Source organism: Filicampus tigris, chromosome 20 (genome assembly GCF_054856515.1).
Source record: "Filicampus tigris isolate MCC_2025a chromosome 20, RoL_Ftig_1.0, whole genome shotgun sequence".
Lineage (NCBI taxonomy): Eukaryota > Metazoa > Chordata > Actinopteri > Syngnathiformes > Syngnathidae > Filicampus > Filicampus tigris.
The window spans coordinates 13,699,978-13,714,391 of NC_141236.1; the positions used below are offsets into that span (position 1 = coordinate 13,699,978).

Consider the following 14,414-nt stretch of genomic DNA (forward strand, 5'->3'; position numbering starts at 1 on the left):
AACACCTATCATTCCCTCGGGCACAGCGATCTTTTCTCCAAATTCTTTACATGTTTGAAGACCATCTCTTCCTGCAAGCTTTGCTTTTCCACCCTCGGTATTAACGATGACAACATTTATTTAGACACGAAGCCAAAGCTGCCCGCGGATGTCCAACAGCTGTCTTCCCGTGGACTTGCACCCAATCAATAACCATCGGGAAGGCTATTGGCAAATGTTGTGACATCCTGACTGACTATTTGGAAGAAAGGGGTGCGAGAGAATGACATCAGTTGCTGTGCGTGCATTTTCCACACACTAGTTTCCAATTCACACAATGTCTTTGTGATCTTTGATGTTGCAGATTTTTAGCGAGCGTTAGTGTTCAAAAATGTCCGTCCGACTACACGTCTTTTCAATTGTGGGCTATGCAGCATGTGGCCTTTTTTGCAAAACACTTGAATCTTATTTGAATGACTCAATCTCCGCTGCGGCTTCCCAGTTCCTTGCATGTACAACTGCGTGTCATGCGGACAACAACGTCTCGGTGGGAAAATGAAACTCAGGCTTCACTTTTTGGCCAGATTCTTTTTTTTTTTTTTTTTTTTTTTAAAGCACTTTATATGATTCCCATGACAGAACTGATTTAGTACATTTTCAGCACACAGACCTCCGCTAAGAGTGAGAAAATCGTGCTAAATTCCTTCCGCCAAGCTTGTTCGACCGTTCCAATGCAATCCTATAGGTGGCAGCGTTGCACATTCAAGCAGGACGATGTCTACCTGTATGATGAGGGCAGCTGGTCCTCGGGTTTAGACGGGCCTGACTTTCAACATTTCGGGGTTACCAAAGGAGAGCAACGAACTAGATTGCAAAGTGGCGTAAGAATACGTCGTCGCGTGCCGCAAGAAATCGTACTCACTAAATGCTTTACTGATTGTTTTTCATGACATTACTTTATATTCATGCCCTAAAAGTGCTTCCTCATACGAATATCTACTCTAATCATGGGGGTCGGTTAGTGACGGCGGCACGTTTCGACTTGAGTAGTTTGGGTCAAGTCACTTGGGGAGCAAGAACACACAAATAGATCGTCCATACGCCCAAGTTTTGCGTGACGAATACAAGCAAATCTAGAGGTCAATAAATCTCCGGTATTCTGGATCCTGAATTGCACCGTGTGCAATCGCAAGCCCTCTTCCAACTGTTTTAACCCGAGAGCGCGCCGCGTCACGGCGAAGTGTCGAACACACAAACTCTCAGCGGTAGAGGTCATGCACGCCTCGTCTTCTTGGGTGCAAAGTCAGGCGGCCAACTCAGCCGCGGCGGGCCCGGGTTCGTAGGCAGTGGGTCGGTTCGATGGGACGGAGGCATCCCCTCCAGATTAACATTAACAGAACATGACAGGGCTGAGAAGCTTTGAGCTCTGCCCGGGCGGGCGGATTAAAGCGGACGAGCGCAATACCTGCCGCGCGTACCTACAGTAAAACACGCCGTCCCAGTTCTGTATTACATATTACAACGGGGTGTCACATAAATCATGCACGACACATGTACTTTTCGTCCGTGTCATTCCAGGGATCATTAGGAAAGAATGTGATCCTCGGAATTGGCCATCTTAGGCGTTGCAGTTTTTGGAAGTGTGTGATGCCGTTGCCTACGAGTTGCCAGTTGACATTGGAGCACTGCGAAATCGACACCCGGAAAGAAGTTTTTCTGTCCCCGAGAAACTTTATAGCGGTCACGCTGCTCCGACTCGTAGTGTCGTTTACGCCATCGGTGGCAGGTTTTTCTGTTCTAATGCCCTTTGCGTGTTAGCCAGCTAGCGTTGACTCACTCACAATGTGTCGTGAAAGCTTTGCTACCGTTGTGGACCGACTAACAAAATATGCTACATTAGTTCATGATAACAACCGAGTAAGTACTTGCGTTTTTCAGATTATCATACATTTTTCAATGCCAGATATTAGCGGTTCATAGGTTGGCACGGGACAACGATTTCCTCACAAACAATTCCTGGATCTGATAACATCAGCAATTCTCTTAAATAAGGCCATGGATGGGAAATATCTTGCTTCTCCGAATGTGTTGCATCATCAACGTGAAGGCTCATGCTCCGCCGTGTGCATCATCACCTGTTTTTTTTTGGTGTGGTTTTTTTTGCCTTGCAAGTCTTCAAGATGTCAATCACTCAGTCAATCAAGATATCAACCGAGGCTGACCTTACCTCTCTGTTTATTGCTGAATGAATAACAAGTTTATCTTGTCAAAAGGAGTCGAGAGTACACGCGTCAGGGCTAAGTTAGCTTTCCCATTTGCCTTCAGTCGAGTGTGAATATATGTGATCCTAGGTGTCATGAATTCAGAGAGAAAAGTCGCTCCTTTGCATCCACTTAGTTCAAAGCAATCACACTGACATCGAAGCGTCTATTAGGTTAAACAGTATTTGCATAAGTGATCGTTTTGGGAGGCTCGCTGGATCCCAAAAATGGAGGCTAAGGACTTTTGGGAAGAACTGGGCTAGAAGCAGCTATAATTAGTGACCACACGCTGCTGGAAGGACCTCATGTTGACATCTGACAGCCAGGCCACACTTTTGCGGATCCTTTATGCTGACGTGGGGCAAAAGCTAAAAATGATCCGAAAAACAATGATTATTTTGTAGCGGCGCTTGTTTTTTCGCTGGATTTGTGGAACATCCACGGCGTTGTGTCGTCTGACTAATTCTTCGCCAGAGCAGCCAAAGTCGTGAGTGGCCCAGGCCCACACTGGGTGCCAACTGAGGACAGATCCTGCATGGTGCTCAGATTTCCTGTGGCCCTGCCAAGTCAGTCAACTAAGTGCAATTGCCTCCAGCTTCGCTCAAGTCTGGGGAGGAAAATATTTACCCTTAAAAAATATTAGCAGACTCTTTAAACATGGAAAGTTCATGCTGTAACGGCACATCCACAGCTTAAGTGTCAATAACTTAGAGCTCTGGTTGTAGTTTTAAGTCTTGCATGAACTGACGCTTTTTAATGTTTTTTTGTTTTTTTTTTTCTATATAAAGGGGGGAGCATCGGTTTCATAGGTATGTCTGAAGCAGGGACAAAGAATGTCATTCCTTATTAAGGAAGTCGGCAGCTTGGAGCCAAGACTCGTATTTCATCAGAGGAGAAGGGAGTACAGTCAGTCAGAGTCAGACCACCACCACCACCACCACCACCACCACCACCACGACCCAAAGAAGCACAGGACATATCGGACTACGCTCGGCCCTCATCTGTGACTGACATGCACCTTGACAAACTGTGAATGGTCCTGAATACCAAGAATCAAGGACAACTATTTAAAAGTGTATTTCAAGGTACTGGATACGTTGTGTATTTAGTTTACAATGTCACAATCGAAAGCATGCGCTCTTACGATAATGAGGTAGTACATTACAATACGTGATGTTTTTATCGTTAAAAACACAAAAGTGCTTCATGCTAATAGCCGAGTGGCTCTTAAAAACGCTTTGATTAAATCGCAAAAGAATGTTTTGGATGTTAGTGGGATGCTTGAATTTCACAAGACCTGGAGTAGACAACCACCATTTGCATTTGGTGAAAGGGGAGTGGTGGAAATGGAAATAAAACGGAGCCATGTGGCTGTATTTTTGTCGGTTGTTTTGCTCACCAGCAGGCCACTTTCTTGTACATGAATAACGATGCAAGATATTAGGAACAGGCGGCAACGGGACTACCGGTACCATTGCGGGCCGGGGCGACACCTCATACTAACTGTCCTCTAGCCAGCTTTTATTATTCAGCTTTGCATTTTTTTTCGCCGCCATCTTGGAGAGGAGACTTATTATAGAAACAATTAATAACATTTCAAAAGAAATTCCTATAGACACTTGTGTCTGCCAACGCTAATGATCCTTCGGAATCTTGGCAGATTAGATTGACGTGGCAGCACACAGACGCTGACACCTGATTGCATGAAAAATAACAAACATCCAACATTTACAAGACCATACTAAAACCATGAGAACCACTACAACATGAAGAGAATAGGCTGTTGGGAGTAAATTCATACAATGACATGTAAGACATATTCGAATTTAGTGTTGGTTAGCAATGACTTCTTCGCTCTGTGCCCAAATTCGCCACTGAGGTCATTTTACTGTAAAATGGTTAGTTGGTTACAGGAAGCCATAAACGAGTAAGTGAAAAACAAAAGTGGGAGAAAGAGTGAAGAAACAGTCAAAAAGTCGAGCGACATCATCTGGGCTGCGTTAAGGCCTTGAGCGCTCCTGGCCCCAAAATGCAACTTCCCTTCGGCAAAAAAACAGCCGACTGGAACATACGTATACGGTATGTACGCAGTTTAAGCTTTTATGCGGAGCCGTAAAAGAAACAGTCCTTCTACTGGCGTTAATGCCGCATATATTGAAACACTGTGGACATAGAGAGGGAGAGGGATCGGCTACTGAATGGAACCAGTCAAATGTCGGCTTGATCTATTTGCCTTTCCAATTAAAACCATATGAAAAGACTGTAATGGAACACACTGGATTCAGATTACACACTCACGCGCACGCGGCACGCACACTAAAGGAGAGTGACACTCTGCAATTAGAAGCAATTTGAGGGAAAATGAGCCGCGTAACTATTGCATATGAGTATTATATTAACTATAAATGTGGATGATGAGAAGCGGCAGCCGTCACACATTAGCACACATGCCAGTGGGGAGCATACTCACTGAAAAATGGGAGGATATTCCATCTGTATTGTCAATTAATCAATAAACCGGGTAAAAAAAAAAAAAAAAAAGTTTACATTTCCATTCTTATACTAAGTAACAGGACATTATTTCAAATTGACAATGCAGAAGCGCAAAAAATGCACAAGCATAAATTAGCATTCAGTAACTGCTTTGGTCTATAAAATGTCAGAAATTAGGCAAAAAAATTGGATCGTTGTTTTCCAAAGTTTGCAAATGTCTTATTTTGATTCAACATAAGGATAATCAGTTGGCTTTCGTGGGGGACGAAGGAAATTGGAGAATATTTATTGTTGAGAAGCTGAAATTCGGAGGATTTAAGACCATTTTAAATTAAACAAGCTCTCTAAATGATGTTCAAGATAATCTATTAGTTTTATAACTGATTAGTAGTCGATAAATCGTTGCACTTTGTACATAGGCACACACTCATTTACATAAAGTGACGTGACTCATTTGTATTTATGTGAGCATTGAAATGCTAAACTCTTGAGGTTTTGGACACCATAACAAATGAATTACAAGTAATAGGAAGTCTTTACATAAGAAGCTGCCGTTGGACGGTTGCGGAATGTTTGGTCCAAGTGGTATTTCCCAAAAGGCTCCCGAGGTATTTGGAAAATGGCGCGTCTGACTCCCAGGTGCTGAGCGTTGAATGTGCCCTTCAGAGAGGGGGAGAGAAACTTCCCTCACACATTTGGTGGTTTTTGCACACGGTGTGTTTGTCATAGCAGCCTAATAATTCGGCATGATGGATGCTTCGGGGGGATGGAAGGAGACGCCTTCGCTCGGTGGCAATTTCCACATTGGGATGTGTTTGTTTGCCATTTTGAACATGGAAATAGCTGAGAAATATGACATGGTGAGGGTGGTGTTAATTTACTGTAACTTATGGTCAAAAACAAATAAAAGGATGAAAAGACTTCCGTCTCAAAACACATGAACTCACCAGACACTAGAAGTGGGACAAATTGTCGACCTATTTAATTTGGAGAACCTGTGGCTCTCCTTGCCCAAACGAGAGGGCACTATCCTAACTTAATTACTCCACTTTTTGGTTCACGTCGCTCGAGGTGGGGAGAAGAAAAAAAAAGAAAAAAGCAGTAGCTGGCTCGTAACGTGAAAAACCAGTTATTCAGGGGACTCTTAAGAACCAACGCACGTGAATATCCCAATCACAGTCCTTTGTTGACAAAAAGCCAGTCAATACCGCCTTGAGCTGAAAGTCTAATCAACCAAAAAGGAATGGGACCAAAAAATATGAAGCATTGCCGTGACTTAAACATGGAAGCTGAAACAACCGATATACTGACATCACAGGCTATTCTCTTGTCATTTTCACAATTTGTACAACATTCAATGCCTGATTTCCACCGAAAACGTTGGTTAAACTGCACATTTTAGATACTATGAGGCGGTTGACATCACGGGTTTCACTGTACAACCGCAATAATCAACATATTGTTCACTAAATACCTCTCTGACAGCGTCAGTTGCAGTAATTGGCAGTGTCAACACACGCACGCACATACATACATACATCAGAGGACTCTCCATTCTCTCACTGGTTTGAATCAGAGCACTTTATGGATCCACTTGGCAACCATGGATCTTCAAGTTGTACCCATGGAAAAGCAAAGTAACAGCACAGATCCATTATTAGCGTTGGCACAATGGAGGCATTTTAACAAGCACTTGCACAATATTATATAAACCACTAAAGGTGGAAAAGCATGTACTAAAGGAATAAATGGTGTACTGCTGTGGCGTAAACACTGAGTCAGCATTGATTAATCAAATTAAATTGGATTTTTATCCCATTATATTCAATTACAAAAATGCTACAGTTATTCAATGTACAGCTAACGACTTTTGAAACGCCCAGCATCATCGTATTTTCCGCTTGACATCGCTTTACCTATGCATGATTTTAAATGAAGTAAACAGAAAAACTGTTTGTAAACAGTTATTTTAAACATAGTGAAAGAATTTGCTTAAAAAACAAAAAGTAGGTTAGGCCCTAAACCTGTGTTAAAAATGCAGCTTTATTTTTTTAAAAAAAGCTAAACAAAACGCGCCACTTGTCAGCACTTTTAAGCATGGCTTGAAATCAGCTCGACGTCGCCATCTAGTGTGCAAAGCAAGCACTGGCCGTTCGGCCATTTCCGCGTTGCACGTGAGGGAAAATAAATTGCCTGAATAGAATAGTTATTTTAAAGGCCTATCTTTTTTTTTTTTTTGCTTTTTTTTTTTTAACGTAAAATAATTTCGTTTGGCGTGTTTGAATAATGAGAAGGCCCATTAATGGACCGAGAGAGGGAGGCGGTCGTGTAAAAACTGTCAGGCCGGCGTCACGCGAGAGATGAGCGGCGCATGCGCAGTCACAGCCGGCTCCTCTTGAGTTGGGCTGCGAGAAGATGAGGAGGCTAAGCAGCCGGCTCGCACCTACACCGTAAATTAGCCTGCCTTCCATAGAAACATTTTAGTCGGCTTGCCTTGCTTGAGTAATTTCTTGCCTAAATATATATATATATACATAAAAAAATAATAAACATATTTGATGTCGAGGGGTAACGGGAGCCCTGTGGAGACCGACGAGGTGTGACGCTGGGAGATCAATTGCACCGGATGTCATTAAACGCCTCTTAAATAGCAAGGAGGTAAGCACTGTGCTTCCTAATTTGTCTATTTTATTTTATTTTTCTGCCGTGTTCTGTCGTCATGCGCGTAGAATTACAAGAGAGTCGTTGTCAGTGTATTATTCGGCTTTATTATAGGGAGGATAACGGTTGCGATACAATATAGTAAAAATCCAATTCAATCCGATTAGAACTCAATTATATCAAACTGCTGTATGAGTCACTGAGATGGTTTGGGTGTCAAAATGCAGCAATTGGTCCCAATGTGGCTAGGTTGGAAGCAGGAAATGGACAAAATATTCAGTATAGTGTAGACGCAAATGGCCTTTTTTTTGTGCGTGGAGCGTGAAACATGCAGCGGGCATTTGTACTTAGGCCCTGCAAGCGCCTCTAAGCTCGTTGATCAATTGAATTTAAGCCTCTTGAGCGCCCCGACACAAGAACCTGCTGACGCATGCGCCGCCGTCTTTTTGTGAGTGTCCCAACCCTCTTTAATGCAAGTTTTTGAGCGTGCAAAAAACACATGCAAAAAAAAAAAAAAAAAAAAAAAACTGTTTTGAACGATCTTTTCCACGCAAAAAAAAAAACCCATGGATGATTCTAGTAAAATTCAGGACAGCATTAAGATTGTCACTGAATTATAGAAAGGGGATCTGGTCTTGTGCACGGGATTAATTATAGATTAATAAACAGACACCTGCTCTCATCAGACAGGCGATTACGCAACACTATGTTGTGAATGAGGTGCATATCACATGCTTTGTCATTCAAATCGGCCAATTCGTTGATTTTTGGGGGGAAGAGGAGGGGAACCTATCCTACGCTATTTGCTATTAAAAAAGTAGTAAAAACAAACAAACTCCCTTTCTGCTACTTGTGCTCAGGCCAAAGCAATAACACAATTGCTTTGGTGCCTATAATGACCAGTTGAAGTGAGATGAGGAGCTTTATTTTGGCAGTACTAGCCCTTTGCCACCATCTTGTGACAGCCCTTGGCATTTCTGGTCTAGGAGCGTCAATTGTTTGCAGATTTTCACAAATTGCAGCAAGGTTCGGTCTGTATCGTACAGGGGAGTCACTGTATTCTTTTATGTCGCAATGTTACATATTTGATTGGCTGCTTGTTGCAAGGCGGAATTTGTGGCGCGCAATTGGAGAATTGGCGGCAAGTCAGACGGACACAAATGCTCGGGATATGACTCCAAGTAAGAGCTCACAGAGAGACCAGCAAACAAAAAGATCCCGTCACAATTTACACGCAAATTCACTTACTCTGTGTGAAATCTGAATCTGTTCAGTTGAACACAAAGATCATATGTACTTCATTTGCATCAGCTGTCTGCACTGCGATTCCATTTTTTTCATCTTCACCTGACTTCCTGTGTCTTTATCACAGTATAATCGAGTGCAAAGGCATCGCCATGGAGGCTGTAACGCATTTGGTGAACGACACAGTAGAGTTTTACAAATGGAGCCTTACTATAGCGGGTGAGTCGGCATTTTTTTTTTTTTTTAAATCCATACCAGAGCAAGCACGTCACATCAATGCATTCTTTCCAGACAAGCGGGTGGAAACGTGGCCGCTGATGTCGTCGCCCTGCCCCACGCTGGCCATCAGCTGCCTGTACCTGCTCTTCCTGTGGGCGGGGCCTAGATACATGCAGGACCGCCAACCCTACACACTCAGGAAGACCCTAATTGTCTACAACTTCAGCATGGTGGTCCTCAACTTTTACATCGCCAAAGAGGTCAGCTTGCAAATTTGGCCTCACGAGCCCATAAGGCTGGGCCTCGATGATATCTGCATTTATCTGTCTTCTGATTGGTTGGTCAGCGTCAAACTTGTTACAGACAACTTTGTCTAGAAGAAACATGACGAGATGATTACGGTATTGAGAGGTGGATTAAGTCAGGTAATGAACATCACCGATTCACACTAATTAGAAAATAATATTGAATTGCGGAGTTAATTCACAATTGTTGGCATATACAACATTTTAGATCATTTTGTCCGAGTGAACTATTCATGTATTATCATGGCAAGATACAGTATAACAATACGCGTCGGCCCCTGGTAGTCGATAATTACAATGAAGGCTGCTGATTTAATGGCCAAGCTTGTTCCCGATGTTTGCCTGGCATGTTGCTCAGCAAGTGTGAACACTGCTCGCTCTAAAATATTCTTGGAAATTATCGACAACATACAAATGTGGAAGTTTTTTTTTTTTTTTTTTTTTTTACTATACCCAGAACAAAGGACAGATCTTATCAACACGTTGAACTGCACTGCCTTTTTAAATAGAATAGTAAAAGCGGTAGCAGGGTGCTAAAAATAAAGTAACTGATGTGTGGACTAAATGTAGACTTGAATTGTCGTTCAAACAGCTCCTGCTTGCCTCGAGAGCGGCCGGCTACAGCTACCTCTGTCAACCTGTCAACTACTCTGATGATGTCAATGAAGTCAGGGTGAGCCGTCTCCTTCTCCATAAGACACACACACACAATGCAAACAGACACTCCCATGAACAAGTCCCAAATACGTTTTGGTAGAAGAGGTGTTGTGTTTTTGATATAATACACAAATATGAAACGAAAAAAAAAAAAAAACACAAAAAAAATACAGCCTTCTGCCAACTGGCTCGCTGGAGTTGAGTAAATACTGTCCATTCCCCAACCACCAGATGAGCAAACATTGTAATATGGATTACCCGTGTATTATTTTATATTAGTGACATTTAGAAACATATGACATTTCTTTTAGGAAAATGACTACCTTGCCAGCCTAAAGCTCCGCCCCCCATCAGGCCATCATGCTTTTTCGGGGTGACATTAGCCTGGGATAAGAGATGCTACGGCCGCACGGCTTACAGAGAGTAACTTTGTCTTATTACGTCATTGTGCCCCGAACTTATCACCAGGCAGCAGCAAAATCAGTGGTACCAAACGCACAAGTAATAATGTGTCTTATGTAAAAGCTAAAAGCAGAAAACTGCTCACAAACATTCTGAATCATCGACTGGTAGCTTGGATGTTATTTACATGTCTTGCTATATCTCATATACATAAACAAATCGGTGTCATTATCACTTCAACTTTTCCTGTTTCATGCAACAATGATCTACAAACATGTGGATCGCACTTCTTAAGCACTGAACTTACCTCGACACTACATCAATGAAATCAATGAAGCAGCCCCCCCCCAATTGCAGTCTTTGCCATTTGAAAATTGCAATGTCAATTTGAACACGGTTTAAATGGAGCAGAGGTACTCACGGCCGTTCTCCGCTCACCTTCTTCCTTTGCGCGTCTTTAGATAGCATCTGCTCTTTGGTGGTACTACATCTCCAAAGGCGTGGAGTTCCTGGACACCGTCTTCTTCATCCTGAGGAAGAAGTTCAACCAAGTCAGCTTCCTCCACGTCTATCATCACTGCACCATGTTCATCCTCTGGTGGATCGGCATCAAGTGGGTCCCTGGTGGACAAGGTAAGACGGGGGTGTGAAAACATGACCCCGAAGTAGGAAAAAAGTCAGCATTGGGATGGCATCAGTCTAGATGGACGCTTAGTATGCACCAGAATCTATTGGGAGATTTTTTGCCTCATTGTAGTTCTTTGATTGACTTTAAGCCTGCTTAAAATGTTGGATGTCATCACTCTGATAGTATTTTTAGAGCTTTGCTTTTCGGTCACTACTTTGAAGGTTTGGAAAGCTGTTTTTTTTTTCTCTCCACAGCGTTCTTTGGTGCAACTATCAACTCGGGCATCCATGTGGTCATGTATGGTTACTACGGCCTGGCTGCATTGGGACCACAGATGCAGAAGTACCTCTGGTGGAAGAAATACCTCACCATTATGCAGATGGTGGGCATGACATAAATAGCCAGCCAACTAACTAGCTGCTACTTGTCATCTTTGAAAACATTAGCAACCAGGGTACTTCTGGGTGGCAAAAAGCAAGTGACTACCGCTGAATCGAATTGAAAACGACGTGTTGGGGTTGTGCCATTGAAGTCCCCAAAAGCTTTCGGCAATTTTTCTACAAAAAAAAAAAAAAGAAAATCTCAATTAATCTTGGTGAGGAGGATAATAGAGTGGCTGTCATAAATCGCACTGGTCAACAGCATATTTTAATGAGGTGGCTTTATGTGTACCTAAACGTATTTTTGATGATTTAAAAAAAACCTCTTTACTTTTTTTCAAGCATATCCATTTTTAAAATTTTTTTTTGAGATATTTTCAGTTTTGCTTGCGCAATATAATACAACTTTATTTATACAGCGCATTTCATAACAGCTACAGCTGTAACAAAACACTTTACAACAACAAAATAGCAACAATACAACAAGTGAAATCAATAAATTAAAACACAGACACGGGAAAACAGCAGAAAACTGTCATCGGATCAAAAGCCAAAGAACAAATGTGTCTTCAAACGGGTTTGAAAAATGGACAGGGGACTTGCCTAACATTCAATGGAAGGTCATTCCAAAGGGAAGGACCAGCAACAGAAACCACACGTTGGAATTTCTACCCATGGCGTTTCAGAAAAAAAAAAAAAGAAAAAAAAATCCACCTGTTGCTGAACCTCAACCTATATATTACATGTGTCCATCAGATCCAGTTCCACGTGACCATTGGCCATGCCGGCCACTCCCTCTACACGGGCTGCCCCTTCCCCAACTGGATGCAGTGGGCCCTCATCGGCTACGCCGTCACCTTCATCATCCTCTTCGCCAACTTCTACTACCACGCGTACCGACGCAAGCCGTTCCCGGCGCACAAGGGCCAAGCGAAACCGGTCACCAACGGCGTCTCAAAGGCCACCAACGGGCACAGCAAAGCGGACGAGGTTGTGCCGGACAACGGCAAAAGGCAAAAGAAGGGACGGGCCAAACGGGATTAAAGGACGGCTTGCCGGGCGATGACCGGGAGGACATATTTGAAGGGCTAGAGACGGAGATTTGCGAGGGAAAGGTGGGGGGCGGTTTCAGACCGTGCAAAATGATTGCGCTGCGTCTGCTTCTCTGGCTGCCCGTCGCCTTTCGTCACACATTTGTTTTTAAAAGCGAGCAAGGCAAAAATGCTGAACATGTAGGCTTCCACGTTGTTCTGTCCAAACATTTTTGGACCGCGTCACACCCGGAATGGTTTTTGAAAACGCGCCAACTTACCACATAAAAAGTTCACATTTTCTTACAAAGGAACCCTGCAGTCATGTTTTTTGAGAGCTTCAATAGTCTAATTCTGCTACTAGTTATGATTATTTTACAGCGAGGGTCACCAACCTTTTCGAAACTGAGAGCCACTTGGGTACTGATAAATGCCAACCAGTTTAATACACATTTCTAAAATACATTTGCTCAAATGTTCTTTATATGGTATTATAAATAATGAATTTATTCATTGTTGTGAAGGCAAGAAAACAGATAAATATCAAAATGGAAGAATTGATTAGTGTTGACATTTTCAAATGACCGCTTCTACAACATTCCTAGGGAAATCGCAATGTCCCATCACTGGTGAGCTATTTTTTAGAACAGGCCTGCCGGTTACTCATGTGGTCCTTTGGGGTGACGTTGTTGGGGACCACCGACAAAGTATCATGAAAGGGATATCACCCATTTTTAAGCGGGGTAGGGCATATGTTTACAAATTGTCGCTGTATAATGAAAAGCAACCGTCTCCAAATGGGTTGGATTGGATTTATCTGTTGTATTTCAATGTATTCGTTTTTTTGTTAGATTTTTTTCCCTTTGTGTCCCAAATGAAAAAATTCAAAACACGCTTTTCATTGGACAGCAACAGAGTTGAACGAATAAATTATTTTAAAACGATTTCTCTGCAACATGTACAGATCCAACTTGTCACTGTGCTGCATTTATGGCATTGAATCTTAAGTGTTTGTTTTTATAACTGAAATCAGTTGTCGGGGGGGGGGAAATTGTAGTTTCTTTTTATTTCTAGCATTTACGCATTTTTTTTTTCCTTTGGCAACACTGTTTTTGTGGGTCCTCACTTCTTTTTTGTTTTGTTTTTTTGCTGTGCAATGTAGCCGAGAATAAAGAGATTGAGGTTGAACTCCGTGTTGTCTTCTCACTGCCACGACGTAGAGTCAAAGGGAACCGCTTTTGTCGAAATGGAAGCAAAATGTAAGTGTTCCAGATTGTTTGTCGCTGCACATAACCACTGAAAAAAAATAAATAAAGGACAGTGACAGCCACCTTTATAGATTGTGTCCGCTCCTTTTTATGTCCAGGAAGAAGTCTATGCTAGAGGCAGCAGCAGAGCTACAGGCTGCCTTTGACCTGTCCAGACAGCTCTGCCCTAATCTTTGGGGGCAAATTGGCTTTAGCTGCAAAAGAGCTTACTTCCACGTCACTTCGCGGGCTGCCCTGGAAAGCAGGTCACTGGAGAAGAAGCCGTGACTAATCTGCCATCAGGTCTCCTCTTGAACCAAGACCTATTGTTTCTCGTGGAGAAAAAAAAAAAGGGCAAATGTTCATCTATTTGTTACTGTCCTATTATTGTTGCACTACTACAAGTTTGGGATGTCGGGCTCTCAGGTGAAATTTCCGGATGAGCCAAAAATAAACTCTTTTGCTGGTGTGGCCGCTTTAAAGCATCTCATTGACAGCCTTAGGTGCACGCAGGGGTAGAAAAAAAAAACGAAGGGGGAAGAGCACGGGGGGGGGGGGGGGGTCTGACGTGACAGCCAGCATCTGGACATGGGGCTTTGTGCTGGCGTGATTTCTTTAGAGTGCCTCATTGTCATGGAATGGGAAAACCCTGTGACAACCAGCCACTGGAGGCTTTAGGCAGCTATATTAGAAGACATTTTATTTGATTGACAGCTAGTTGACAGTTAAACGGGGTGTGGTTTCAGCGCATTTTGTGGACACGCCCACAGCGTTCAAGTGCGGAGAAAACATTTGGATTTTTTACTCTTTTGAAGACTGATTTAATATACTTGAATTTTTTACATATTCAAATTTGACAGGGTTGTTAACAACGCTCTATTCTGTGATGTTTCATATTTAGAAGAC

The 14,414-nt window shown here is 42.7% G+C and overlaps 1 protein-coding gene and 1 long non-coding RNA gene across 2 annotated transcripts in view; one reads left to right on the top strand and one right to left on the bottom strand.

The window, feature by feature from the left end:
* Window positions 1-10,806, bottom strand: part of LOC147128531 (uncharacterized) — a 59,006-nt gene extending 48,200 nt beyond the window's left edge. Inside the window, exon 1 of the long non-coding RNA XR_015084005.1 lies at window positions 10,661-10,806. This is a non-coding gene — a long non-coding RNA (uncharacterized LOC147128531). The remainder of the gene's footprint in view (window positions 1-10,660) is intronic.
* On the top strand, window positions 7,106-13,597 carry LOC147128534 (very long chain fatty acid elongase 4-like). The gene is made up of 7 exons (XM_086019468.1): window positions 7,106-7,391; window positions 8,767-8,858; window positions 8,931-9,118; window positions 9,756-9,836; window positions 10,684-10,855; window positions 11,105-11,232; window positions 11,987-13,597. Exons 2-7 carry the CDS (start codon window positions 8,792-8,794, stop codon window positions 12,272-12,274), a joined length of 924 nt encoding a protein of 307 aa, XP_085875594.1. The 5' UTR covers window positions 7,106-7,391; window positions 8,767-8,791; the 3' UTR covers window positions 12,275-13,597.
* Window positions 13,598-14,414: the final 817 nt, after the last annotated feature.

Coding starts and splice junctions, on each gene's coding strand:
- LOC147128534 (XM_086019468.1), top strand. CDS start 8,792: ATGGAGGCTGTAACGCATTTGGTGAACGACACAGTAGAGTTTTACAAA. Junction 9,119..9,755: donor ACTTTTACATCGCCAAAGAG/GTCAGCTTGCAA, acceptor TCGTTCAAACAG/CTCCTGCTTGCCTCGAGAGC. Junction 9,837..10,683: donor ATGATGTCAATGAAGTCAGG/GTGAGCCGTCTC, acceptor GCGCGTCTTTAG/ATAGCATCTGCTCTTTGGTG.